This window comes from Lonchura striata, chromosome 13, assembly GCF_046129695.1.
Source record: "Lonchura striata isolate bLonStr1 chromosome 13, bLonStr1.mat, whole genome shotgun sequence".
In the NCBI taxonomy this organism is placed as follows: domain Eukaryota; kingdom Metazoa; phylum Chordata; class Aves; order Passeriformes; family Estrildidae; genus Lonchura; species Lonchura striata.
The window spans coordinates 16,909,635-16,937,189 of record NC_134615.1 but is presented as its reverse complement, the minus strand read 5'-3'; the positions used below and the strand labels follow the sequence as shown (position 1 = coordinate 16,937,189).

Here is a 27,555-nt window from a genome sequence, read left to right as displayed (position 1 = left end):
AGAATTACCTGTGATGGTCATTCTCAGAACATTATAAGTATACAGCATAAGTGTTTGTTATTTGTTGCTGAAGAATTGCACCACTGAAAATCATAGGTTTATGGAAAAAGCAGAGAGCTGTGTATGGAAACAGGAGTTCTGTGCTTTGCACAATCTGTAGTCAAGCTCTGTTGCATTGTCCATGTAAATGCAGGAAACTGCTCTGAGCTGTTCTTCTCAATGTTGACTTCTTTTTGCATTGTATTTTTGTTACCTGACCAAATGGCAACATGGGATTTTATTTTTTTATGGGTAACAATATTTGCTTGTGTGATCTCCTTATTCTGTATAAGGAGAGCTACAAGTCAATAATGCTTTGTGGCTTCTGGACAAGGAATTGTGTGTTCAGTGTCAGCATCCTCCTCATTTACCACTCCCTTCACACTTGGATGTTTTCTCTGATTTATTCCTAGATGTCTTCATGAGTGGAAACCCCATGATGGTAGACCTCTTTCCTGCCTGCTCTTTTGTGACAACCATAAAAAACAAGACCCAGAGTAAGTCCCCAGTCCTGTCCTTGAAGTATTAAAGTTCAGCATTGTTTTCTAGCTCTGCCTTGCCTTGAAAGTTCCTTGTAACTGAATAATACTTCTAAATTTTGGCTTTGTAGCAGGAACAAGTCATTGGTCAGTTTTCTAGTGATGGAGAAATAAATAAGACTCTGAAGCACAGCCTGAAGTGACCTTAATCATAGTGCCAATTACAATAAAGTAATGAGAATTCTAAATTGAGGAGTCCTCTCAGGTGTGTGGTATGGTCAGTCTTAAATGGCCTGTTAGTCCTCCAAATTTCAACCTCCCATTGCTGAAAATACAGCTTTTATTGTTATTGTTTTTTCAGTTGTGGCCTTAAGGTTTCTGAGAGGTGTAGTGGTTTCTAGTCTGCCTCAGAGCAGAAATTTTCTGGGAACTTTAAGCCATGGTTGGGCAAAATCAGCCATAGGCAGCTTGTGAGGAGCTTTTCTGGGAAGGACCGATCTTCTTTAAGAGAATTTGGATCTGTTTTGCCTACAGAGTTCCCTTCTGGAGGTTCCTCATCACAGGAGCTGATCAGAACAGAGAGCTGAAGATGTGGTGCACAGTGTCTTGGACCTGTTTGCAGACGGTTCGGTACGTGTTGGTGGATGCCCCTGAAGGGTGGGATTTACAGGTACTGAATTTGCAAAGGTGATCCCTGATGTCGAATGGATTCTATTCCTTTGCCATTCTGACCTCTCATTGGAAGCTCTCAGCTGTGGCAGACTGTCAGGTCAAGCTTTTATTATTTGTGTACCAAGATCTATTCTCTTTGCTTTTTTCTGTAAAGCATAGACATAGCTGTAGCATGAGCGGAGATTGCACAACAAACTACACACCTTGAGTGTTTTCTTCTCTAGAAATTTTAGATATTCAATAACCAATATAGGATATTTTCCTATTAGTGCTTTTTCTGTTTAAATTATGAGGAGCTGCTGTGTTGATAGAGCTTAAGAAAATATCCAAGGCTTAAATGTTGAGACATCTAGGTCCAAAAATTGAAATTGTGCTTTCCATCCCTTGACTCAGCTTAGGTTCCCTAATTTTATTTTTTTCTGATGGTGGATCATGGCCTCTCTCACCACAAACATGCTTAAGGCCACTTTGGATTTTCCCTCTTTAAATGAGAAGAAATGACATAGAGCTGAGTGCTGCTTTTTCCATCTCACAACTCAGAGGGTCCAAAACTTCTGGAAGGGTTATTTTGATTTGGTGACTTTTTGGTTTTAAATCTGTAGCATTGACTCTTGTACTCCTATGAATGTGGAATATGTTGAGTAATGACTGTCAGCTTCCATTTCCGTGTTCAGAATCCATAACTTGATCCTATTGTGCCATCTCCCAGCTGCTTTCTTAGCTGATGTCAGCATTGGTTTCAGCAAAGGAGTTTGTGTTCTAGTGGGTGGTTGCACTGTAATAGGGCTGTAAACTCCTTAGGGTTCTGTGGGAGTTTTGGTAATTAGTGCAGTTTCATAGCAATCATGCTGGTTGGGCTAATCTACCTTTCTGTCTGCACCCTGCCCCCCCCCCCCCCCCCCAACACCCCCCTTTTTGGATATGTAGCTTTTCTCCTGACATCTTCAGCTCCATGACTATTCTTCCCAGTCTGAAAGTCTGCCTGGACCTCTCCGCTGAATATCTGATACTGAGTGATGTGCAGAGAAAAGTAAGTAGTTCATTTTGTTGCTCCCTGTGGGAAATGGTGGCTGAAGCAATATTGCTTTATGTGTGACTGGTTCTGCTGCCTGGGTCTGGGATTTGCATGGTAGCAGATAAAAATGCAGAAGTTGACTCAGCAATTTTGCTGTGAGATGAAAAAGGGTAGCAGTTCTGCTGAGTAATCCTGAGGAGCCTTAAGGATTACTTCTCAACCTTTGTAAGACTCTCATTTGGAGATACTTGTGTCTGGCATGGTAGGATTTAGTTCTTGATCAACATAAGAGTGTGGTGCTTGTGGTTCCCTTGAATGTTCCATGTCAAATTTCAAGATCCATGCTTTATTCCTCACGTTGTTTCCCTTGTTCCAAATCTGGTTTGGATGCTCAGCACTGTAGTCCCCAAACATGTGCATGGTCTGCTCTGAAAGCTCTGATTTACCATTTCCAGGTCTTGTATGTGATGGAGTTGATGCAGAACCAAGAGGAGGGCAAGGCTTACTTCAGCTCCATCTCAGAGTTCCTCCTTACCCACCCGGTGCTGAGCTTTGGCATCCAGGCCGTGAGCCGCTGCCGGCTAAGGCACACCGAGGTGCTCCCAGCAGAAGAGGAAAATGACAGCTTGAGTGTAGGTAGGTGACAAAATTTGACTGCTGTGTGATCAGGATTGCTTTCCTGGCTGGTTCTGACTTTCTTGTGAAAGGCTGGTCACTTCTCCCAAATAGCAGCACAATAGGAAACAGCCTCGGGTTGCGCCCAATGAGGTTGAGATTGCACGTTAGGAAAAATTTCTTCACCAGGCTTAAGGTGGGCTATCAAGGATTGGAACACAGGATTCAAGGTGTGGCCTGGTCACTGCCCTGGTCCTGCTGGTCACATTGTTGCTGAAACAGGCCAGGATACCAATGGCCTTCTTGACCACCTTGGCACACACACTGCTCATTTTTAGCTGCTCTCAACCAGCACCCACAGGCCCTTTCCCACTGAGCAGCTTTGCAGCCATTCTGCTCAGCCCATGGTACTGCAGGGGATTGTTGTGGCCCAGACACGGGACCTGGCACTTGGCCGTGTTGAACCTCACACAGTTGGCCTCAGCCCATCAATCCAGCCTGTCCAGATCCTCTGTGGGTCCTTCCTCCCTTCCAACACATGAACACTCCGGCCTAATGTGCACAGCATCCTCAGCCAGTCAAGGGAAGGGATTGTCTTGCTCTGCTCTTCAGTGGTGTGGCCTTGAGTCCCATGTGTAGTTTAGGTCACCACAATATAAAAGACACTAAGCTGTTAGAGAGTGTCCAAAAGAGGGCCATGAGGATGGTGAAGAGGAAGCTGTATGGAGAGTGGCTGAGGTCACTTGGTCTGTTCAGCTTGGAGGAGACTGAGGGAAAACCTCATTGCAGTCTTCCAGCATCCTCACAAGGGGTAGGCACTGATTTTCATGACCAGTGACAGTCCTCAAGGAAATGGCATGAAGCTGAGTCAGTGGAGATTTTTGGTGGATATCAGGAAAATGTTTTTCATCCAGAGGGTGGTTGTGCACAGGAACCTGTGCCCTGGGGCAGTGGTTCTAGCACTGGGCCTGTCTGAGTTCAATAAGCATTTGGACAATTCTTCCAGGCACATGCAGGGATTCTTGCGTTGTTCTGTGCAGGGCCAGGGGTTGGACTTGATCCTCATGGATCCTTTCCAGTTGAGGATATTTTGGGATCCTGTGGAGTTGTCTGCAAACTTACTGAGAGTGCTCTTAATCCCCTCATCCAGATCATTGATAAAGAGAATCTCTATCGTGCTGGTTCTTTGCTGTCAGTTCATCCTGCTGTGATGTGTTTGTAGTACTTTGTGTGTAGCTTCCATGCAACTTCATATTTTACCTTTGTTTCCCTTCCAGAAGGTGCTCAGGGCTCTGGGGCTGTTGAATCAGCAGCAGGTGTGCTGATAAAACTCTTCTGTGTTCACACCAAGTGAGTATGTGTGTACAGTTTTCTGTGTTTGTCTTAACCCTGCACTGACCTGTAGAAATTTAAGTTAAATTCTTTTGCTTATAACAGAAGCTACTTGGCCCCATAGAAATTTCTGGCTGTGGTGTGTATGGCCTTACCAGGAGGTAGCCCTGAATGGTGTGACAAGCTTGGATTTCCATGGCCATGAGTGATTTAAGAGTTGTGCTCACACACAAGTGCTGGGAAATGCCTCTAATATCCTGAGTGGCAGAACTGGGTGACACAGCTGACTGAGGATCATCTTCTGTTGCTTCTGTGACAGGCAGAAAACACTGAAGCATTTTCCAAGGGAATTAGTTCAGTGAAGAGAAATCTTCTGAGCCTTAATGATGCCTTAAATCTTCTCTTGGTGGTTCTTAAGCTGATCAGAGATGCTTGTTTCTTTCTAGGGCCCTACAGGATGTGCAGATCAGGTTCCAACCTCTTCATAGCCCTGACACAAGTGCTTCCATGCCTGCCCATAGCTCTCATGAAGAATTTGGTGAGCATGTGTCTTAAATTGGTCTTCAGTGTTGCTGGGCCTTTAAAGGTTATTGATGGGGAGAGCAGGAGGGTTTTGGTTGTCTCTTTGTACTGCAGTGGTGTCATTGCATAAAGGGTTCTGAATATGCAGTGAAGCAGGAAGCTGGTTAGACCCTGGTTGTGAGTATGGAGTTTGGGATGTGTTAGACCAGGAGTGCTAATGCTTTGTGCATGCTTGAGTTCACCTTCCTGGGTGATTTGGCACTTGTGAAAGAAACTTGAAGTTTGTCTCTTGTCAGGTGGAAGAGATCAGTGACAGCAGAGCTGTGGGAGTAGAGGGGGCTGGGCTGTCTGTGATGAGCTGTTTCACCTCATTCACCATTCTGGGATGTGACAGTTCAGCTGGCCTTGCTTTTAAGGAAGAAAAGAAGCTTGGACATTTTATTATCAAAGCCTGATAAAATCCAGTCTGGCATACAAAGAGAAAGCATAACACAGGATTTGCTTTGCTCTAAGCTTTGACTGGGATGTTGTAGGGTTTTTGCTTGTTCTTTTTGTAATCAAGCATGGCTTAAGTTTATACTTCATGGAATGAGAACTTTAGTTTTGGAGGGAAGTTCCAGACTGATTTGTATCTCTCCCTTGAAGCTTTTCCAGACCACATGGGTGATCTGGGCACGGAAGGGCTGGGATCTGAAAAGGAGTCTGTGCACGGCTCCCAGCCAGACCTGCGGCGCATCGCTGATCTGCCTGTGCCAGCAGACTTCCTTTCTCTCTCCAGTGATGCCAAACCCAAGCTGATGACTCCAGATGCATTCATGACACCAAGTACTTCTCTTCAACAGGTAATCAGAGATCAGCACTGTTATGGTGATGCAAGGGATGGGGGTGGATTTTGGTACTTTTGGACATGCTTTCCAGCTGTAATGACTGTGATAAGCTCTGCTAGCTGAATGCAGAGCACACAGGAAACTCTGCATGTAACCAGACTGAGCAGAGACCTGTTGGCACATCAAAAATGCTAAACTGGTCTAAGCTTGTGCTGTAAGTGCTGTGTTTAACTGCCAAACCACTGATGTAGGTGTGTTTTGTAGAAATACAGATTTGCTAAATAACTATCTGAGCTGGGAGACTGCTCTTACTGGTTTACACACGTTTGGGGATGTGATCTGACTGTAACAGAAGAAAATATGCCACCTTTGTACATCCTGTTTGATGGGGTTGTGTGGGAATGCAGATCTGAAATGATCAGGTAGGCAGATGGGACTGTTCAGACATGTGAGACCTCAGTGGAGTACCCCACTCTCTGCCATAAGCCCTCTGCTTCCTCACTGGTCAGGTCACTCTGAAGCCTCAGCTGTTCCCCAATAAAAGCAGATATATAATGAAGATGTTTTGGGACTTGCCTTTGACCAGCACCTGAGCACCTTAGCAGAAAAACCCAATCTGTGGGAGTGTTTTCTATTCCCTCTTCACCAAAAACTCTGTAGGAGTCCTTCTTTGTGAGGTTGAGTTGTGTTGTTGCCCTCTGTGCCAGCCTGACTGCTGTGTGTTTGCTTACAGATCGCTGTCTCTCCGGGCAGCAGTGTCAGTTCCCTGACTGCAGTCACAGCCATGAGCAGCACTTCTGTCACAGATACCTCTCTGCCCAGGTAAATAGCACATGAGTTAAATAATGCATCTGCAGCTGAGCTGGCACAGGCCTTTGGGATAGCACAGAGCTGTAGCATGTCTTGCAGGAGAGGAGATTGTAACCTGAGTTAGAAACTGGCCTGAGTCCCAACATCCCTGTATAGACAGCTGTTTGCATCCCTATTGCAGCTTGGAATATGTCTGTTGTCATCTAGGGGCCAACAAGAGTGTTTTATGTGTGCCTCATAGGGATTCTGTTATTGAAGCTCAGTTTTGTTGCTCTCCATGCTTTTCCCAAAGGGCCCTTGTTGTTTACAGGTAAGAGAACTCTGCAGCCACCAAGGACAGGGAGAGAATTAGGACTGGTAGGAAAATCTTACAGTGAGTTTGGCTGCATAACAGGAGAGAACTTCACTTCTGGGGGTTGGGAAAAGGAGGGAGACCTATATAACAGTGTCTTATTTCTCCCTGTGCTCTATACAGTGTCTACTGGAGATACAGTTGGTCCCTTCTCTCACTGGCCCCTTGAATTCTAAAAGATTGCAATGCCTTTTTTGTTGTTGTTGTTTCCACCTATTATCTCTTTGGGCTGTATGGGCAGTAGGACATGCAGGTGTTCATTGACAGGGAGTAGTTACCATGGTGAAAAGAGCAAAGGCTTCTCCACTGACCTTTGTACCCCACCTCCTCATCTTGAGTGTTTGATACAGATCAATATTTTATTTGGGCTGCTTGATTTGCTGGTGTCTGTTTCTGCAGAGCTTCAGAAGACTTGACTGTGAGCCCCAAGATGCAGCTGGACACCAGCCTCACGCTGAGCAGCAGCAGCAGCAGTCTCCAGACCAGTCCTAGGAGTCACTCTGTTCTTATCCCAGGCCTCCCTGACAAGCTAACACCAAAGGCACCTGTTCCAGTAAGGTTCCAAATGCTTCTCCCTTCCTTCTGATGGGCCAAGGAACCTCTGTATGAGCCTCTACAAGCTGAAATTGCTCAGCCTGGAGAACAAAAGGCTCTGAGGGGCAGAGTGGCCTTTTAGTGCTTCAAGAGTGACTTTTTACATGAGGAGACAGGGATAGGGCGTGGGAGAATGATTTTAAACTAAAAAAAAAAAAAAAAAAAAAAAAAAAAAAGAGGGGAGGTTTAGGTTAGATGTTAGGAGGAAAATTCTTTTTTCAGGGGGTAGTAAGACATTAGCCTTAAATTGTGGATGCCCCATCCCTGGAAGTGTTCAAGGCCAGATTGGATGGGGCTTTGTGCAAACTGGTCTAGTGGAAGGTGTCCCTGCCCATGGCAGGGAGGTTGGAATGAGATGAGCTTTAAGGTCCTTTCTAACCCAAACCTTTCTTGGATTCTATGAAATTACACTTATTTGGATGTTAGCAGGGACAGTGTGTGCCCTTTGGAGAACACAGCTGCTGGCACAGATGTGCAGTCCAGTTTACTCAGCCACGTTGTTGGAGTTTGTCCATATGTAGAACAGTGTGTCTCTGAAAGAGAGATACAGCTGTAGATAGCTGCAGTGCAGCTATAGATACAGCAATAGAGAGACAGCTGTAGCTTGTGCTGTCACTGTCCCAGTGGGTGGCTGTGGCCAGCCTTTGTGTTAAGAGACACAAACACAGTGGTACCTGGAAAGACTCGTACCTGCTTGTTGGTCTGATGAGTGTGAAATCACGATTTCCTATCCCTACATTTTAATTTCCAGTGTAAAACAGATCATGACCAAAGCTTGAAATTGAAACAAGTTTTCAGTCCAGGAGATGTTCAATATTAAAACTAATGTTCTCCTTCAAAGAGGAGGGAGTCTGGAGCAGAGCAGGGAGATAGAATTAGTGTTACATTTCCTTTTGAACGGGAGTTCAAACTAGCATTGGCTTAAGTGTATTGTTAGCCCAGCTGAGAGTCCACTACAAGTCCTGTGGGACTATTTTCCATCTGATGGAGTGGGAGCCAGGGAATCACATGAGGAAAGGATACAGCAGGCTGTTCCAGAGGCAGTTAGTGTAAGGCACCAGGAGTTCTTGGAGCGTCTCCACATTATCCTAAAGGCTCTTGTTTGATTTTTGTTTTTAGGTCGCCCCAGGAAACTCCTCTCTAGCACTGGAACTGCAGGAAGTGGAGCCCTTGGTGGTGCCCCAGGCTTCTCCCACCCGTGAGCGCTCTCCAGATGTCATTTCCTCTGCTTCCACTGCCATGTCCCAGGATATCCCAGAGATTGCTTCCGAGACGCTGCAGCGCAGCTTTGCGGCGGCCCCGGCCGGGCTCCCGGGGGAGGTGCTGGAGCCCGGGCACCACGCAGACAGTATGGCCTCAGCTGCCTCTGCCTTGCACCTGCTGTCTCCCAGGAACCGCCACAACTCTGAGCACAGCCACCACTCTTTGGACATGCCTCCAGTGGAGGTGGACAGACTGAACGCTCCATCGTTACTGGAGACTGCTTTAACTCAGGAAAATGCATCTTCTGACAGTGTTGTGAGTCAGCCATGGCCAGCGGCTCCTGACATAACCCGGGAAACCAGGAACAGCATGGCAGACAGGTAATCCCTTGGGTTTGTCTGGCCCAGGGCAATTTGTTAGCACTTGCCAAATTGGCAGCTTGGTGAAAAGCTCTTATGTTGTGATTAATCCAGAGAAGTTCTTCATCCCTCTTTCCCTTGAAGGATCCGATGAGTCAGCCTTCCTGTGTGCTGTGTCCTGAACTTCCTAGGCCACCTCTAACCAATTTTGCTCTTTAATACCCTTTGCAGCATAAATTATCTCTGTTAAGAAGGTGAAAAGTCTACTTTGTTGGCCTTCACATTCACATGGAGATTTGAGATTTCTTTTTGTGTGCTCTGGAAATCAAACCAGTACAAGTTACGTTCTGCCCCAGGTGATGCAGGCTTTTATTGAATCAATTGGCAAAGTAACAGACAGATTTGCTTGTATGTCTCTTCTAGGACTGGCTCTATGCAGATAGTGTTATAAATACATACAGTACTTCAGCAGTGAGAAAATCAATGGCAGTGGAGCAGGAATGAAGGATGGTGCAGCATCACTTAGGCTGCTTAGAAGGAGCAATCTGTTATGCTGGAGCAGTGCTGGGTTTCATCACAGAATTAGTGTCCCTGTCCTGTAGTAGGATGAGAACAGCGAAATGCATCCAGCATATCCAGAGACCACTTTGGCCAGGGCTACATGCACCATGTGAACCTGCAAACACCTTCCTTTTCAGCAGGACTAGAAGGCTGAGAGGGTCAGTGTTGTCCCTCAGATAATCCTGGACTATTCATTCATCAGAATTGCAAGAAAGGCCTCACCTTGTACCTCCACAGCTGGGGATGTTTCAGGAAACAATCCCATCTGATGGCTCTAGGAGGGCATTAAGACTCTGGTTTTTTCTTTTACTCATAATATGAACTCGATAAAATACTTGTGTAGGAGTTTGCAACTCCCCTCAATCCCACTCTGTCTTTGAATCCTTCCAGACGTCTTACATCAGAATACCAGATCAGCTGTCTCTGACTGTGAGAGATTTCACAAGTGCTCACTTCTGTGTAAAGTCCTTCCTGCAGGCTGCATTCAGGCACACCTAGCTGACAGCCTAGAAGCACATGCAGGTTGCTCTCAAAATCATTGTGATACTCAGACTGGATCCACTGTTGCAATTCTGTCTGTTAATGCTGACCCATCAAATCCACACACTTCCTCAGATACTTTAAGGAACTAAGAAGCACAGATGAGTTTTGCTTCAGTGATCAGTATTAAGTGAGGAGAAACAAACCCAAGGTGATGTTATCCATGGATGTATGGTGTGCTGCCAGGTTTGAGTAGTGGCTTACCTCTCTTGTATGAATGTCTGTTGGGAGATAGTTCTTGGTTAACACTTCAAGCACAGCTGAGCTGCTTCTCCCCTTTTGAGGCCCCAGAAAAGCACATGGACAAGTTCAAGTGCTTAGTGCCTCTGCACAACACCTGCCTCTTCCTGGATCTGTGGGATCAGTGTGGGGTTGATTTTTATTACAGGCTTTCCATCAGGATCTCTCATGGGACATGGAGATAGTGACTATCCAAACTGAAAGAGACTTTTGTGATGGTATTTTCTTTTTTCCCCCCTCTAGTCCAAGGGATGAGGTTGAAGAAAAGCACAAGAGCTCTTCCTACCATCGACACAGCTACCACCTTCTGCAGCATGACAGCCAGGATGCCAGTGCAGAACAAAGGTACCAGAGTGCTCAGCCCCTCTCTCACCCTGCATGGACTCAGCTCAGGCTGCATCTGTGCCTCTGTCCCCAGCCAGCCTTCACGTGTGGGGTGAATGTCTCTGCTTTGTCTTCTGACTTAATATGGGTTTGCAGCCCAGCTTCCCTCATGTTCTGATGACTTCAGCTCATCTCAAGATTGGCCTCTGGGCCCTCTCCAGTTTATTCTCTGTAGGGAAAGATTTGATTGTGCTGCCTCTAAAAGCATGGACCAAGCTTGGTTTAATTACCAGTAAAAACCTATTAAGGGATCAGTTTCCAAATATTGTGCCTTATATAAGGTAGCAAGGATATCTCAGGAGTAAGTTTCTTGCTTCTGACATCTTTGCTCCCTTATAAGTGCCCCTGAAGTTCTGTGGGCACATTCTGTGTGCCTGACAAGCTCAGCCCTGTTTGACAGCTGAGGGCTGTCCACGGTCCACACGTAAATTCAGACGGAAATGTGCAGCCTGTTTTGGAAGCTGGTCAGCAGGGGAAAGTCTTCAAGTTACTGAGGATCACAATGTCTCAGGCTCACCTGATCCTCCTCTGTTCTTGCAATGAGTTCTGTGTTCATGATTGCTGTCTGTAAAGCTGTAGGGATGTGCTGTGCTTGGGTTCCCTGCTTGGCCATGCTGGGGCTCGTGTGCCAGTATTTGCAGCTAAACAGGCATTGTTCAGCCTCACTGCCTGGGCCCTGCTGGCCCTAGTGCAGGGACCCTGCAAGCCTTGCTGCACTGCACTTGGGCTCAGCCTCAGCAGACCTGGATCAAAGCAGAGCAGCCTGTTGTGAGCTCTGTAGAGGTGGCTGTGCAAGGTTACATGGGGGTGTCTGTAGCTGACTGTGGCCATGTGTGGATGAAGAGCTGTGTGAATCCAGCCCCGCAGTGAAGGCTGACACAGCCAGTGTTGTGAGCGATGTCCTCTCCCCTGCCGTTCCTTCACAGTGACCATGATGATGAAGTTGCAAGCTTGGCTTCTACGTCAGGTGGATTTGGTGCCAAAGCATCTGCGCAGAGGCTGCCTGTGAAGGACTGGAAGGTCAAGGCATCCCCCCGGGCTTCCCCAAAGCTGAAGCGCAAGGCCAAGAAGGATGACGGGTACGCTGGGCTTGCCAGGGCGCCGAGGCTGCGGGACCAGCTGGCCAGGGCCACAGCCTCCTGCAGCCACTGGGCTCTGAGGCAGCAGCCAGGTGCTCCCAGCCCTTTGCAAAGGGCAGGAGCCCCACAGAAGGCATTGCTGGTTGCTCAGATACTGACTGGCACTCGGGCATGGGAATAGTTCTGCACTATCTCCAGCTAGGACTCAAAATCCAAACTACAGCCTGAGCTTAGGAGCAATGTATGGGAGGCAAATTACACATCATGAGGGGACACTGAGCCCTTTCACTGGTTTCATTGGAACTGTGAGTGTCACAATGGCCTCCATGTTTAATTGGCTCCTGAACAGCAGCACAGTGCCCTTGTTCAGCAATATCTGTCCTTTGTTACCTGCTTGCTGCTTCTGTGTGTCCTGTATCAATATCCTATAAGTGAAAATTCGTGACTGGAAAGGTCTGCCCATGGCACATCAGACCAATCTGTGTGGGTAGAACAGCAGAGCTTCTGCATGGGGCTCCCTCCTCTTCTTGTGTTCCTATAGCTCCATGTTTTGCATCTCTGGCTGTGCAGATCACAACAAAGATGAGCTATAGCATTTAATTCTGTCTGTGGTCCTGCACAGAGACACCTGGAAGTTCTTGGCTTCTGAAATGACTTTCACTTTTTCTGTTTCAGTCCTTTTGAAGTTGCTGAGTAGATACTGTCTGGGAAGTAAAAGTGTTTACTTTTCTTCACTGATCTGTGACTTTGATGGAGACATGCAATATTAATGGATCAGTTCAGGGTTTTTCTTTATTCTTCTGTACGAGCTGGAGTGTATCACTAGTTTCTTCACCTTGAGAGCTGGAATCACACTAGATGATTTGTGCTCATTCATTCTAAATTTTAACAAATTAATACTTGGTTTTTATTTGGGTCTCCCCTGGCTTCGAATTTGGACAAAACTGAAAAACCAGTGTGGAGTGCTCTTTGTAATAGTCCTCATTAACACTTGGCTCAGATCTCTAGCCTGCAAATGGACCAGTCTGTAAGGAATTTCAGTGTAAATGATAGTGCAGTAGTGCTGTAAGGACTGGGATTTCATCACCTTTCCATCATTCTCCATGTTACACAAGGCAAGCTGGAGTTATGAGTTGGAGTGTAAAATCTAAAGCAACCATAAAACATATTATTTGTTTTGGCAGAAGACTTGGATAATAAGAGGAGTTAAATGACATAACTGGGTTACTACTCTTTCTCTGTTTATTTCCAGGGATATAAACCAGTCACCAAGATCATCTAACAACCAGGTGAGTCAGAGCTGCTTCTCATGATGCTTACTAGGGAAGACCTAAGAGAAAGTTCATCCCAGTTCCTTGAAGTATCATGGGTCATGCCCTAGCAGGTTGAGATGGGGCTGCACTTGGGCTTAGAATTGCTCAGTGCTGACATGCAGCAGAGGAGCTCTGTGCTCTCCACACTGATGATTTCTTTCTCATACTTGCCTCTGTCTGCAGCAAGATAAGCTGTTCCATCAAGGAAATGGTTACAGGGGGAATGACCTTGATGTGTGTGTCTTCTTGTTCCTTCTGCTTAAGGGTGGGTCCTCACACTTGAACTATTTTGAGCAGGTGAAGAGACAACATATGTAAATGTATACTTGTCCAGTTGTTTGGTGTTCTCAAATAAATGAAAGATCTGAAAAAGTGCTCTAAAGAAGCCTCCTTATGTACTGATTGCACAACTCTTTTGTGAGTGTTTGAGGCCATTGTTTACATTTGTAGGCACCAATACTCTCAGTACCTGGCCAAAAGTGAGTAAAATCTGTTTTGAAGGGTGTGTTGTGTCTAAACAGTTGATAAGCAGCCTTTTATTAATTCCATGCAGGAACCTTGTTTTATCAGTTTATTCCTTGGCACAGCAGTTCTTGGGAGCAGGCATTAAACTGGTCCTGTTTGCTGCGTTGTGTGTTACACTTCACTTCCAGGCACAGGGGTTGGCTCCATACTGAGCAGAAACTCAGCTGACCTCCAGTCCTGTTAGAAATGAATGCTTGTCCTGTCCACATGTAGGTGACAGCAGAGTTCCAGGATGAGGTGATGTGCATCCTGAGGGGCCAGCAGCGGGAGCTCTCCGAGCTGCGGCAGAACCAGATGGAGCTGCTGCAGAGACTCACGGATCACCTCGATGCCATCCAGAGCTCCCTCATGGGCCACATGGAGAGGGTGATCGACTCCCAGCAGGAGCAGGAGCGTATCCTTGTGTGCAAGTGTTGAGTGGAAGGCTGCAAGGCAGACTAGAGGTGTGAGGAAGGCTCAGAAGGGCAAGGGCAAGCATGGGGCTGTAGGTGCAGTACAATTGCCTGGCTGCAGTATAACTATTTCAGTTCCTCTCAGGCCCTTTCTCAAGAAATTGAGAAACAGACCAGAGAAGAACTGACACTTTCTCTGTGCCACTAAATCTGAGTTGCCCATTAAGCCATAAGTGCTGCAGTGTAGACCAGAGGTGCACTGGGTACATTGTCCCACCTCAGGCAGTGGCCAGTTGCACAAAGAGTAATTATGGGCTGATCCTTTCCTTCCTTTCCTCCTCAAGGCAAGTCAGTACTTAGACCAGAAACAGCATCTGGATGCCATACTGCATAGCTGGATATAAAATTATCTTGTTTGTCTACATTTATTAACATAATGGTCTACAGGTCCCTTATGTGTTGTCTGAGAAGTATTTTCTTTTGCTGCTTTCAAACCTGATATCCAATTTTTTATATTGTGTTATGAGTCATTGGTTCCTGTGTACATTTGCTGTACTGAATTTGGTTATGTTCCCCAAACAGAGTAGCTCCAGCCTATCTCATGTGTGAAGCCACTCTTAACTTCTATGACAATAGCTTTCTCTATTAATTAGTCTCAGATTTTCCTTTTTTGACCATCAGTCTGGTATTCACAGATAATTTAGATACTTTTCTACTGAATTTCACTGTCTAGAGCTATATTGTTATACTATAATAATTTTTCCTTTCTCCACAACTTTATGCATGGATTGAATTTTGTCAGCAGATGAATTATCATTTCATTGTTTGTTTTGTTGGAGTTTGAGGTGTTAGTTTGTTTAAGATGTGTTTGTGTGTTGACCCCTTCAGAGAGGTTGCTTGCTTCGTGAGGTATAAGTAGCCTGAAGCCTGGATTTGCTCCCATCACTGTATCACTTACATCCACTAATTCCATCCTATAGAAACATTTTTACCAACTTGCTGTTTATGGATTTTGGATTTGGTTTCTGGTGTCCTGGGTTTGGCTCAGATGGGAGTTAATTTTCTTCACAGCATCTCATGTGTGTTATGTTTTGGATTTGTGACCAAAACAATGCTGATAACACACTGATGTTTTTGCTGGTTTTGCTTCTTCTAAACCCTGTCAAGGCCTTCTCTGTTTCTCACACTGCAAAGGCTGGGAGTGGCCAAAAGTTGGGAGGAGACAGAGCCAGGAGAGCTGACCCCCAGTGACCAAAGGTGTGCCCCACGCTGTGTGATGCTGTGCTCAGCAGTGAAGGCTGGGGGAAAGGAGGAGGAAGAGGGGACACTTGGATTGATGGTGTTTGTCCTCCCCAGACACCATTAGGCATGAAGGGAGCCCTGCTTTCCTGGGAGTGGCTGAACACCTGCTCACTGATGGGAAGTAGTAAATTAATTCCTTATTTTGTTTGGTTGGCATGTGCAGTGTTTGCTTTACCTCTTTAACTGTCTTTACCTCAACCTATGAGCTTGCTCACTTTTACCCTGCCAGTTCTATCCCCCATCCTGCTGCAGAGGAATGAGTGAGTGGCTGGCTGGGGCTGAGCTGCTAATGGGGCAGCCAAGTTAACCATAGCAGGAAACAGTACTGTCCAACTTACTTTAGCTGTTTGACTTTCCTGTCTTGCCTTCCAAAGCTCTTTCCTCACCCTGATCAGTTGTTTAAGAGCTGTGTTTCAGGAACACAGCAGTAATCTTATGAGACCACTCTTTCACCAGAGCTGCACATTTGCTCTCACTGAGCCTCTGGAGGTGAGGCTGCTGTCCATCTCTGTGGACAGGAGTGTTGTGGGTAGACAGGAAATCTGTTGCTGTGCTCCTTAACCCAAATTCCCCTTAGAGAGAAGACTGGACCGGGTGCTGATGGAAGGGCAGCAGCGCAATGGGCAGCTCCAGGAGCACCTGTCCCAGCAGCTCTCCCAGTCCCTGTCCGCAGCTGTGTGCAACCGTCTGGAGAGGACCATTCGGGAGGAGATGAAGAAGACAGTGCCCCAGTGTGAGTGTGGCTGCCTGAGGCTGGGAGGTGGATCCCTACTGGGAGCTCCATCAGGATCAAAAGCACACTGGGAAAGTGCTGGCACTGTATGGAGCAGGAGTTAGGTTGTGTTCTGCACAACAGGCTGCTGTGGGCCCCGCTGTAATCTGAGAAGAGGGGCTGTGGTTTAGAAGCAGTATGAGGCTCCCAGAGGGAATGCCCTTCCAGAGAGTGTGGTCTGACCTTCCATAATCTCTAAAGCCTTTGGAGTCTGTTCTGTGGAGGAAGGTGAAAGAGGCTGATGAATTTGGAAATGCTGAGACTTGGCTGGAGCAAGCTTGAAGTTGTCTTTGCCCTTTCTTGATGCACTGGCACCATGCATGTAAGGAAATGTTCCAAAAGCCTGCAGTCAGTAGCTGCCTAAGGCAGGACTACCTTCTATTCTGGATCAGGTCAGCTGTGACTTTGTCACACCAACTCTTAAAAACCTTCAAGGCTGGAGGTTCCACAACTTCTGGTGACTTCCAGAGCTGTACCATCTTCCTAGCAAAGACTTCCTTCAAATATCCAACCTTATTTCCTTAAACACAGTTTGTGATCATTGTCCCTTGCTGTGTCATATGCAAGAACCATTTGATTCCATTTTCTTTTCTGGGCTTTGGAGTGTGACTTTAGGCTTAAAGCTGCAATTTTGTCCTGTTTTTGTTATGCCTAGGCATTTCCAAGAGCATGGACCCTACTGTCAGCCAGCTCAGTAATACTATTGCTACCAAGCTCACTGCTGTTGAGGGGACACTGAAAGAGAATATTACCAAGCTGGTGAAATCAAAGGTAAGGAGTACCAAAGTAGCTTTTCCAGGGCACACTAGGTTGTCACCTGCCAGATCTTATGCTTTTTCCCCTCACCTCTGTCTCTAGGTAATGTCAGTTTAGCTGCCAGTAGTCAAAGCTTTTTCATGGTCTCACTAGGATGACAAGCTCTTTGTATGTTCCCCTGCCACTTTGCCTCATTAACACTTTTTTCATTTACCAAGTTGTTCATTTTCTGCTAGAGTAGAAATTCTCACCACAGCAGTGACTTTTAGGACCAGCTCAGTCAAGTGGCAAATGTTTGACTGGCTGCATTCTGATCTCCATATTTGCATTATTTAGGGGGCACAAGCTGCTTACTTACCTTGGCAGGGAATTATGGATTATTTGGGAAGGAAAGAGGAGAAGGGCAAAGGAGCTGTGCCTGACTGTGCCATCTTCTCTTGCTCTGTAGCAGAAGTACAGAGAAGTGGTGCTGGTTTTGGGCAGCCCCTGAGCAAGCAGAGGTTCTGCCTGCTGGAGTCACAGTGCAGCCTGGCCCGTGGGAAGAGCCAAGGGAATACTCTTGGACACTGGGCTGTCCTTACCTGGTGTGGGTGTGTTGTAGGGACCTGGTGTTTGCTCACACCCTTAGTCCTGGAGCAGACTGTAGTTAATTTTCTGGAATATTCTCTGTGTGCTTGTAAGAACCTTACAGACAGTGTTGTGAGGGCCACAGCTGACACTCTGCAGGGACCCATCCAGTCAGCCTACAGGGAGGCCTTCCAGAGCGTCGTGCTGCCAGCCTTTGAGAAGAGCTGCCAGTCCATGTTCCAGCAAATCAATGACACCTTCAAGCAGGGCACACAGGAATGTAAGTAGGTTTCCTCCTTCAAGTCTTCTCTGCACTATTTACATGCATTAGTGGCTGGCAAAACGTTTGCCTTACGTTTTTACCTTTCAGAGTTTCAGTAGTGAGTGTTTAACCTCTTAGCCCATGCATGTGTTCTGTTTCATACTTGGGAAGCAGAAGTGGGGAGGTTTTTGTGGGTGGTGCTATAAGAGTATGGATTCACTTCTGGTCTTTGTAGCCCACATAGTAAAACACTCAGCTGTGTTCTGGGAATCTGTGACTTCATCTATTGAGTAGGAAAAGCCCAGCTGCAGGATTGTCCCATCCTGGTGTCAGGAGCATGATGAATGGAGAGTCTGCAGTCCTGCAGCTAGGCCCTGCTCTCAGAGGGGTAATGGATTGGAGGAGGTTTAGAGAAGGGTACTGGGATGACCAGAGGTTAAATAGTGGCTGAACAGTGTGACCATAGTCAGGCTGAAATAGAGCATACCCTTAAGTAAGGAAAACTGTACACTGATGCACTGCAAAAGATCATTCCTGTTCTCAGGCTTGGGATGCAGATCCTTGGCCTTTGGGGAGGCTGGACTGGTATTACTCTGCAGAGCTGGTTTCTGAGAGGGCCTGAATGTGACCAGTGCTAGCACAGTGACTTCTGTTGGCCACAGATCTGCAGGGTGTCTCCAGCTGCTGTTAGTTTTGTACCCTTCCTCTTTCACACAAGTCTCCCACAAATATGAGAGCTTACATTCTTCTCCCTTTGATCAGGCCAGTTCCTAAGATATTTTAAAATAGAGGTTTTAAATCTTTGGAGACATGATTTCTTTCTTGTCAGAAAAATTTCATCTCTTTCTTCATGAGCATTGAACTAATGCAGATCACAATTCACACAACGTATGAAATAAAACACCCTCACTCCTGCCTTTATGTCCCTTGAACAAGGAAGTGCCTGTAGAAGCCTGTTGTAGAACTGGTGGGTTTGTTGCTGTGTTGTGTGATCTTGTGTGATGGGGAGGCTGGAAGATGGGTTCTAGTTTAATGTAATACAGCCCAAAACAAGGCTTGTGCTTCTCTGTCCTGTGCTCATCCACGGGCTCACAATCGCTTCTGCTGGAGAACATGCAGAGCCTGGCAGCTGGATTTCTGCCCTGATCATCTCCACAGGTGCAGATGGCACAAACATCTCCCTCTCTGCCTGTTGCAGATATCCAGCAGCTGGAGGCTCACTTGAAGAACAAGAAGGCACGAGAGCAGGAGGTGCGGGAGCCGCTGCTGAACCAGCTGCGGCAGCTCCTCAGCACCTTCCAGAGCACCACGGAGCAGATGGCGTCCACCATCGCGGCCAGCGTCCACGCCGAGGTGCAGCACCAGCTGCACGTCATCGTGGGCAAGTGAGTTGGCAGCTGGGCTTGTGGAAGGGGATGTCCCTGAGATGTACCTGCACCTATCACAGGCACCTCTCCCTGCTTGGCAGGGAGTGCTGTAGGGCTGCGTGCTGGCCCTGCACCGTGGCAAGGCAAGTGGGCTGGTGGCTGTGGCCCACAGAAGGTTTCCCAGTTGGGAAGCTCAGGGCCTGCTTTTCTCCAGGTCCCATGTGCACAGTGGAGAACAGAAGGATCCAAGGCACCACTAAGCAGACTCAAATCTGAGTACTACCTGAAGATGATTTCAGAGGAGTCTTTTCTTTACTCAGTGTCCTCGGGCATACAGTTTCTACAGGCTACTCTCTCTCCCCACAAATGCTCTACAGCAGTTTGTGCTTTGCCCTCTTGGGTGGGATCCCAGCAGTGCCTTCAGCACATTTACACCATGAGACAGTGGCAGATTGCCAAGCATTGGGACTGGCTGGGGGGCAGAGCAACCCTGTCTATTTTAACCCACTTAAAGAAATGTCAAAACATGTTTGGGTCTTCAGTGCAGGTCAGAGTTGCCAGGAAGGACATCACAATAAATCCTAGTTTTGTTGCATGGGCTGTGCTTGTTCCCAAACAAGCCCTGCTTTTCTACCTGTGGTAGATGAGATTTGATGCTTTGTACCCTTTGTGAGAGGGGAGAATCCAGCCCTTGAGGGAAACAGTGTCACACAGAGCATCAGAGTCTGCACTGTGAAATCCTGTTCTGTGGAGAAGTCACAGGCACGGTGTAAGTGTGTTCTCATTCTAAAGGTGTCATCTGCACACGAGGAGCTGCATCTGACAGGTCTCCTGTAGGAAGCTGGCCCCATTTGGGGATAACCCCACAGCTTAGTCACCTTGCTTTGTACGCCAGAGACATTAAAGATTTAAAACACTGTTTGATGAGAGACTTAGTTCCCTGAAATATCACTTTCCTGCACAGAATCCCAGCATCTTCCAAGTGCACCCTGGGACATTGTGATGTTGGCCACAGAGTTGCCTGTGCCTCAGATCTATTTGTATGAGCCCTTAGGGAGCCCCACTACAAAAAGCAAACCAGCCTGTGTTTTCTCACTGGTATAAGCTTTGTGCAGTATTATCCCTGGGCTCTTAATTCTCAGAGGTGCCCATGGGTTCTGTTTTGTTTTTTTCAGCATGCAGGAGTCTATTTTGGCCCAGGTGCAGAGAGTCATTAAAGGAGAAGTGAGCCTGGCTATGAAGGAGCAGCAGGCAGCCGTCACCTCGAGCATCGTCCAGGCAATGCGCTCGGCAGCCGGGACGCCCATCCCCTCTACTCACATGGATTTCCAGTCCCAGCAGACTCACATCCTTCAGCTGCTGCAGCAGGGACACCTCAACCAAGCTTTCCAGCAGGTACCTAGTTTTCCTGGTAGTCATCCACTGCTCGTTGGGGATTGAGAAGGAAAAAAGGGCTCCTTTTTTGGGCACGTAATCTCACAACAGCTTACACAGGAGTTGACTGAAAATACCTGTGGCAGTGGGGTGCTTGAGGGGTGCAGTTGCTCTCATGCAGGTGGAGCCAGAGCCATGCAGGTTCCACGATTTGGTAGCAGTTAAGTTCCTTCATCCATGCCCGTGTCCTGTCAGGAAACCAGCATGTTCTGCCATCAGCGCTGGCACGTGGCACACCAACAGCTTCATAAGCCTATCCAGGCAGATCTACCAGCTGGGGCCTGACCTTGCCTTTGACTTTGAACGTGCAGGCAGATCCCTTGGAGCTGCTGCAGACAAACTCTTCTGGGAATGATAGCACTGCTGGCCCTGCTCCATGCTGCTGACAGTAACCTGCTCCCCTCTGTCTGGTTGTGTCGGTTCAGCTTGGAACAGACACAGGTTCTCCTCAGAGCATGGAGCAAGAGCCTAAAGATGGCCCTGCTGGCCTGTACAGCAGAGGTGCAGAGATTTTTGCTCCCAGAGGAGGCTGTTGAGCCACTGAGCATCCCAGAGCTGTCACTCTGTCCTGTGTCCCTCACCTGCCTGTTGGTTCCTGTGCATTTCTAGCTGTGTCTTCCTTGCAGGCTCTAACAGCAGCTGATCTCAACCTGGTTCTATATGTCTGTGAGACTGTGGATACTCAGCAAGTATTTGGACAGCATCCATGCCCGCTGTCCCAGCCTGTGCTGCTCTCCCTCATTCAGCAGCTCTCCTCAGATCTGGGCACTCGTACAGAACTGAAGTTGAAGTGAGTATGACCAGAGAACTGGGTCCTGTTCTTAGCCCTGGATTTAAATTCAGTGCCTCAAAGTGGAAGGTAGAACTTTGACAAAAGTTAGAGTTTCTGTACCCAGTTACTGGCATGTTTAAAGACAGTGGTAACTTAGAAAAATATGTCAGCATTGCCACAGAAAGCTTTGCTGCCCTGGGTTAGTAATGGAAGGAGTACCCAGCAGTAGGTGCTGGTACCTCTGGAATTGTAGCCTGTAAATATTTGCAGCCTGCGCAGCAATCCCCATTCCTCAAGGAAGAATTTCCTTGTGGACACAAAAGAAGGGATAGTGCCATGTTCCCTGGATAATACAATATCCAGGGCAAGTTTGCTCTGTCCTCAGCTCTTAACCCATCACTGGACTTTGTGTCAGCAGTTTGTTGTCGTGACTGTCAGAAAGGCTCAGTGGGAGGCTGCAGCAGGAGCTACTGGTATAATTTCTGGTAGATGTTCCAAGCAAAGCGTGTGTGACAGAATAGTGACTGTACTGATACTTGCCATGAACATTTTTAGTGTCTGAGTCAAAACCCTGCTATCTGCCCTTAAAAGCTAAATTGTTAAGGTACCTACAGGTTTTGACTATGGCTTGTGTGGAAAAATTACTTAAATTGAGTTTTTAACTCAATAAGGATAAGCAAGCTAGAAAAACTGAAAATAGCTTCAAGTTACAGGCTGGTAATTGGAGTTAAAGCTGCTGCTGTAAAGTTTAAACTGGATTGTTTTTGAAAACCTGCAGTGACCACATTGCCTGACTCAGGCTGTGATATAAAAGGTGATGGCTCATCTGAACTTTAGAGTGTCTTCTTGGTAAAAGTCTTGATCTTATCCCACCCTTTCCTGGATGGATTTTATTGTAACCCTACACAAAGTGAGCCTCGCTGCTGAGGGGTTTTACTGTCTAATGAGTGACTAATTCTGTTTAACGGTGTTTAAGATAGTATCTACTGAGAGTCACCTCCAACACTGTTGGGAGTTCTCACTGGCTGTGGCCTCTGCCTTGGTTCAAGCAGCCAGGTTGTGGGGCAGGTGGGCAGGCTGGGAGCTGTAGGCTGACCTCACATGTTTAGGAAGGGATAGGTGGACTCTGCTATGAGTCAGGAACATTTCTTTTGTGACAAGTGGACATACTGCAGAGTTTGGAGTGTGGAACAAAACCGCATCTTCAGCGCCAACATGAACCGAATTGGATTGGGATCATATTCTGGGACTAGTCCTAACCTTGCTCTCTCTCCTTCAGCTACTTGGAGGATGCAGTGATGCACCTTGACCAAAGCGACCCCATCACCCGAGACCACATGGGGTCAGTCATGAACCAGGTGCGGCAAAAGCTCTTCCAGTTCCTGCAGGTGGAACCCCACAACCCTCTGAGCAAGGCTGCGCGTCGCCTTATGATCATGCTCCAGGGCCTGGTCACCCCTGGCATGACCTAGGAGGACCTGGCTGCCTGGTGGGCTGCTCCCCCGAAGCCCACCCCGCAGATCTGTAATTACTAACGACGCCTGGCTGGTGTTACTCTTGCCAGAAAATCTATCAGCACGTCTGTGATGTTTCAAAGGCGAACACCATCTGTGTATAGTTCCAAATAGTCACTGAACACTCACTTGGCTTATTTTTCCTAAATAGCCTCTTTTTTGAGAGTTAAATCTCTTCTTCGCCTGCCCATCCGTCCTCAAGGCTTGCTGGCTGTCCATGTCTCACGCAGCAGAAGCCAATGGATTCTTGACCCCTGTAAAAGTTTGGATCTGCTGCCGTCAGCGAGGGAGCAGCGAGGTGTGCTCTGAGCACAAGGGCTGCCCGCGCTCCTCGCCGACAGAAACCCGTGCCCACACCTCAGTGAAGGGCTCCAGCTCCTCCTCCCTGGCAGGCTGTAGGCACAGGGAGGAGGTCAGCCGGGCAAGAGGGGTTAGATAGAATTCATTAATTAGCTAATTACTCTGAGGTTCGTTAATTCCAGATCCACAGTGGAGTGCCCGGCCCACCTGGCCCAGTGAGGCAGGTTTGGGCAGGGGGTGACACCTCTGGAGTGCCCCGGGGAGGGGCTCTGGGTCAGGGTGCTGAGGCAGCAGCAGACTGCAAGAGCTCTAGGGGGCCACCAGTTCTGTTGTGCATTGGAGCATGTCCATGTTTCAGACATTAGTTTTGATTTTACACCCAGGTTTTTCTTTTTATCTGAATTTTGAAGTTTTGGGCGGTTTTGTTGTTCTGGTTTTTTTTTGTTTTGTTTTTTTTTTGGGGGGGGTTTGAAATAACATTAAGAACAGTTCAATAAAAAACTTTTTGAGAAAAAAAAAACATGGAGACCTTCTGTTGTGTGATGGAGGGAAGTCTGAGGCGTCTTTTAGCATATCAAGCTATCTCCAGGCTGGAGCTGGAGGTGATGGGCCACCATCACCTCTCTCTTCCCAGATTTTTTCCTGAGTTTCTGCTCAAGCTTTCCTGCTTGACTCCAGCAGGGCATAGTGATCTCTGCTTCCTGGGAGAGGCAGGAGGTGATGGTGGGATACTGGCTGTGGGAAGGGGACATTAATTCCCCTTTTCACAGCAAAAATGTCTCTGGCTGTCTCTTCTTCCTTCCTGGAGAAGAAGAGGCTCTGGAAAGACCTTACAGCATCTTCCCAATACATAAAAGGAGCTCCAATAGAGCTGGAAAAGGGCTTTGGACAAGGGTGTAGAGTGACAGGGCAAGGATGAATGGCTTCACACTGACAGAGGACAGGATTAGATTGGATATTAGGAAAATTTTATTCCCTGTGAGGACAGTGGGTGGCAGGTTGCCCAGAGAAACTGTGGCTGCCCCATTCCTGGAAGTGTTCACAAGACCAGATTGCACAGGGCTGGAACGAGATGCTTTTTACGGTCCCGTCCATGCCGAAGCGTTCTGTGACTCCGTGAGCTGCGAGGGCCGGGGTGCAGCCCGGGGCTCCTCCGCCCCTCGGCGGGGCGGGCCGGGGCGGGGCCGGGCGGCGGGGCCGGGGCTGCCGGCGGCGGGCGCGGAGCACTCGGCGGCGGCGGCGCGGGGTCCGCACCATGGGCGGCGGCTGCTGGCGGCTGCTGGGCGTCGTGTGCCCGCTGCTCCTGCACCTCGGTGAGTGCCGCGGGACCGCTCCGGGCCGGGCTGCGGGGCCGGCACCCGCGGCTCTCCCCGCCGGGGCTCGGGGGCTGGCGGGTGGGAGCGGGACCCCCGGCCGCGTCCCGCACCCTCTGTAGCTGCGGGGTGCCCGGTTGCCCCTCGGCTCAGCGATCCATCCACTCTTGTCCCGTGCCCTGAGAGCCGGGCAGGGAGGAGCGCGGCTTCACGGCGCTGTCCGGGGTGTCTCTGCTCAGACGGGGACAGTTCCCGAGCTCTGGATCTCCAGCCCTGTGTGCCACCCCACGCAGCCGCTGGCTTTCCCTGCTGCCCTCGTTCACCGCGGGGCCGGAGGGCATCCTGGTCGCTGGGGGACTGTTACCCGGCAGGTCCTGCGCCTCTCCGGCACCAGCGTGTCCCCTCCACACTCCCGCTCCTCCGAGAGCCGAGGGAGGATGTGGAGCACAGCGGTACCCAGTGACAAATCTCTGGGATTAACCTGGTCCGGCTGCACGGACGATGAAGGACATGGACCACCGTGGTGGATTTTAGGCTCAGAGGGTGGGTGACTCCGACCCTTCCCCAGGAGCAGCGCGGCTTCACTCGCTGTGGAGCTCGGGATGCTCTGCAGCGCCCAGGGAAACTTCCTCCGTCTTTTCCTTTGGGCTTTCTCCCTGACGGAGCCGGGGGCAGGTTTTTCCCCACGGTTTTGCAGCGGAGCAGCAGAGATTATTTGCCCTCGTGCTTTCTCCTTCTTTGCTCGCCCTGCCCAGCCTCTGCCGAGGGAGCTGAGCAGAGGGGAGGGCTGGTGCCGGACCCCAGAGGAGCCCAGGAGGTGAAAACCTCAGCCTGCAGCAGGGACCAGCCGGCTGAAGGGAGGCATCATCTGCCCAAGCCGCTGGGTCCTTGGGCTGGTGGGAGGCAGGCTTGTTGCCTGGCTGGGTGAAAAGAGGAGCAATGGATTCCACTTTCTCTGTTGATACCTGCCATGTTTGTGACCCACGTGTCTGGCATTTGTCTGAGACTTTCCTCAGTGCTGTGCTCAGGGGGTTCTCATTGCAAACTCCTGAAGTGCCCTGTGATCATGTCAGGCTCTTCCTGGTGTTAGTCTCGACCACAGGCACTTTGCTCAGGACCCTGTTCCAGGGGTGCAGGCATGGGATGCCAGCAGCAAGGCACACGGCTTCCTGCAGACATCCTGGCTGCACCCCCCACAGGGCTCTCCTCAATTAGAAACCTCCCCGGTGCACACCCATGTCACTTCCAAAACTCTTGTAACTCCTGTGAATTGGCACAGGGACCCCACATCTTCTGGCCTGCAGGACCTCTGGGGCAGAGCTGTGGACCATGCAGGTTTTCTCTGTGACCCAGTCACACACAAACTCCTTTTGAGCTTCCCACTGGTCGTGGATGCACTGGCAGTCCTCATGAAGACACCCTGTCACCCATTGTCCCGTGTCTGGCACCAGGGTTTGGCCAGTGCCAGGGGTGAATTGTTTGTAGAACTGAGCAGGGAATCAGGACTTCTCAGAATGAAGCAGCCAGGCTTGCACTTGCGCCTTTTCCTTTTGTACTTTTTCCTCCTCTTTTCCTCCCCCGCTTCCCCTTCATGTTTTCCCTTTCCCTTTTCTCTTTATCCTTTCCCCTTTCCCGTTCACCTTTCCCCTTCCATCTTTCTCTTCCCCCTTTCCTCTTCCCCTCCTTTTCCACTTTCCTTTTTCCTTTCCCCTTCTCCTTCCTCCTTCCCCTTCCCCTTTCTCTTTCTCTTTCTCTTTCTCTTTCCCACTTTCCCCTTCTCTTTCCCCCTTCCCCTTTGTTTTCCCCTTTCCCCCTCCTCCCCACTGCAGTCAGAGTAGGGACTCCAGCTTTCTGAGCCTTTGCTTTGTTTTTTTTTCTGTTGTAGTCACAAATTAATCTTTGTGTCAGGGGATAAAGGCCGGGACAGATGGCTCTGGGGAGCGCCGGGGAGGCCCGAGGTGGCGCGGCCGCAGGAGCCCTGCGGCGAATGGCAGCATCGCTGCGGGGTCGTCACATCGCGTCGGGCTCCGGGGCCGGGAGCGAAGGGTCACTCCGAGTGCCCAGGGAGGGGATGCCGGCGGTCCGGGGGCATGTGGAAGCCTCTCGCCACATTTCAGAGCCCAGTGTCACCCCCACCCGGTGACACGCCCGCGCCACGCTGCCCTGAGCCGGGCGGGCGGGGGCTCAGCTCGGTGTCTCCTCTCTGTGCCCCGCAGCCGCGAGCCAGGAGCCCGTCAGCATGGCGGGACAGTGCGACACCATCTACAAGGGCTTCGCCGAATGCCTCCTCAGCCTGGGGGAGAGCATGGCCCGGAGCGTCCGGCAGCAGCAGCAGCAGGAGGAGGGCGGCGACGAGGCGCAGGAGCTGGACGCCATCTGCAAGTGAGTGTCCCTGTGGGAGCCGCTGGGACGGTGCGGTCACCGCCGCCAGCATCGCCCCCGACTCCCGCCCTCCTCCCCAGGTCCTGGGATGAGTTCCACACCTGCGCCAGCGAGGCGCTGTCGCGGTGCCCCGTGGAGGCGGCCACCGTCTGGGAGTCGCTGCGCCAGGAGTCCCGCAAGATCCAGTTCCAGGGGAACCTGCAGGAGCTGTGCAGCGCCCGGGGCCGCCTGGCCAGCGCCCGGAGCTCGCCGGCCTCTGAGACCAACCAGGCCACGCTGCGGGGCTCGGCCGCCGCCCCGCAGCCCCGGCTGCCGGCCCTGCTGGCCCTGCCGCTGCTGCTGGCCCGGTTCTAGCCCTGCTCGGCCGCGGGGGCCCAGGCGATGCCGGCTGCCCCGGCTGCTGGCCGGTCCCGCCACGCCCGCCTCCCACCCGGGCATCCCTCGCGGGGCACGGTCCTCTCCTGCAGCACTTCAGATGGATTTATATTTATATTAAAAGACACTTTTACATTTCTCCTGTCTCTCTGCCATGGGATGCTCCTTGAGCCCCTCCCAAGCCCCGTGTTTGCTCTGGGGACTGGAGAGGAGATGCTCCCTGCACCAGTCCCCAAGAAGGGCCAGCGGGAGGGTCTGTGACTCCTTTCCTCCAGTGTACTGCCCATGGCCATGCCAGGTAGTCCATGGGACCATGGACAGCCCCGGGGAGGGGCAATTCCCACCGCCCTGGTGCTCCCTGACTGCTGCTTTTTAGGGCTGGGCATAGCAGATATTCCCTTTAGAGGTGGGTCAAATGTTTTATTCATTTTAAAGGGCACCTTAGGAAAACACAGGGTGCAGATTTCTTTGTCTTTTTGGCAGCCAATAACTTGTCCTCTGATGGGCAACTTCAGTGACATTTTCTGTTTTCCACCCCTTTTATTTTGGTCTTGCTGTATTCATGGTCATGAAGAAAAGTATGGTT

At 49.4% G+C, this 27,555-nt stretch overlaps 2 protein-coding genes across 2 annotated transcripts in view; both read left to right on the top strand.

Moving 5' to 3' along the window:
* Window positions 1–23,412, top strand: part of EDC4 (enhancer of mRNA decapping 4) — a 33,390-nt gene extending 9,978 nt beyond the window's left edge. The window contains exons 9-29 of the mRNA XM_021541157.3: window positions 453–536; window positions 1,053–1,148; window positions 2,118–2,220; window positions 2,661–2,841; window positions 4,098–4,170; window positions 4,599–4,690; window positions 5,320–5,516; window positions 6,235–6,323; window positions 7,063–7,216; window positions 8,377–8,840; window positions 10,404–10,505; window positions 11,471–11,623; window positions 12,876–12,912; window positions 13,675–13,855; window positions 15,733–15,888; window positions 16,583–16,698; window positions 17,365–17,530; window positions 18,711–18,897; window positions 20,055–20,274; window positions 20,940–21,103; window positions 22,365–23,412. Of these exons, the coding sequence (XP_021396832.1) occupies window positions 453–536; window positions 1,053–1,148; window positions 2,118–2,220; window positions 2,661–2,841; window positions 4,098–4,170; window positions 4,599–4,690; window positions 5,320–5,516; window positions 6,235–6,323; window positions 7,063–7,216; window positions 8,377–8,840; window positions 10,404–10,505; window positions 11,471–11,623; window positions 12,876–12,912; window positions 13,675–13,855; window positions 15,733–15,888; window positions 16,583–16,698; window positions 17,365–17,530; window positions 18,711–18,897; window positions 20,055–20,274; window positions 20,940–21,103; window positions 22,365–22,557 (3,208 nt within the window). The 3' untranslated portion in view covers window positions 22,558–23,412. The remainder of the gene's footprint in view (window positions 1–452; window positions 537–1,052; window positions 1,149–2,117; window positions 2,221–2,660; window positions 2,842–4,097; window positions 4,171–4,598; window positions 4,691–5,319; window positions 5,517–6,234; window positions 6,324–7,062; window positions 7,217–8,376; window positions 8,841–10,403; window positions 10,506–11,470; window positions 11,624–12,875; window positions 12,913–13,674; window positions 13,856–15,732; window positions 15,889–16,582; window positions 16,699–17,364; window positions 17,531–18,710; window positions 18,898–20,054; window positions 20,275–20,939; window positions 21,104–22,364) is intronic.
* A 692-nt stretch (window positions 23,413–24,104) lies between these two features.
* On the top strand, window positions 24,105–27,108 carry NRN1L (neuritin 1 like). Its single transcript, XM_021541156.2, has 3 exons — window positions 24,105–24,212; window positions 26,429–26,594; window positions 26,675–27,108. The coding sequence occupies exons 1-3, from the start codon at window positions 24,155–24,157 to the stop codon at window positions 26,946–26,948; spliced, it is 498 nt and encodes a 165-aa protein (XP_021396831.2). The 5' UTR covers window positions 24,105–24,154; the 3' UTR covers window positions 26,949–27,108.
* Window positions 27,109–27,555: the final 447 nt, after the last annotated feature.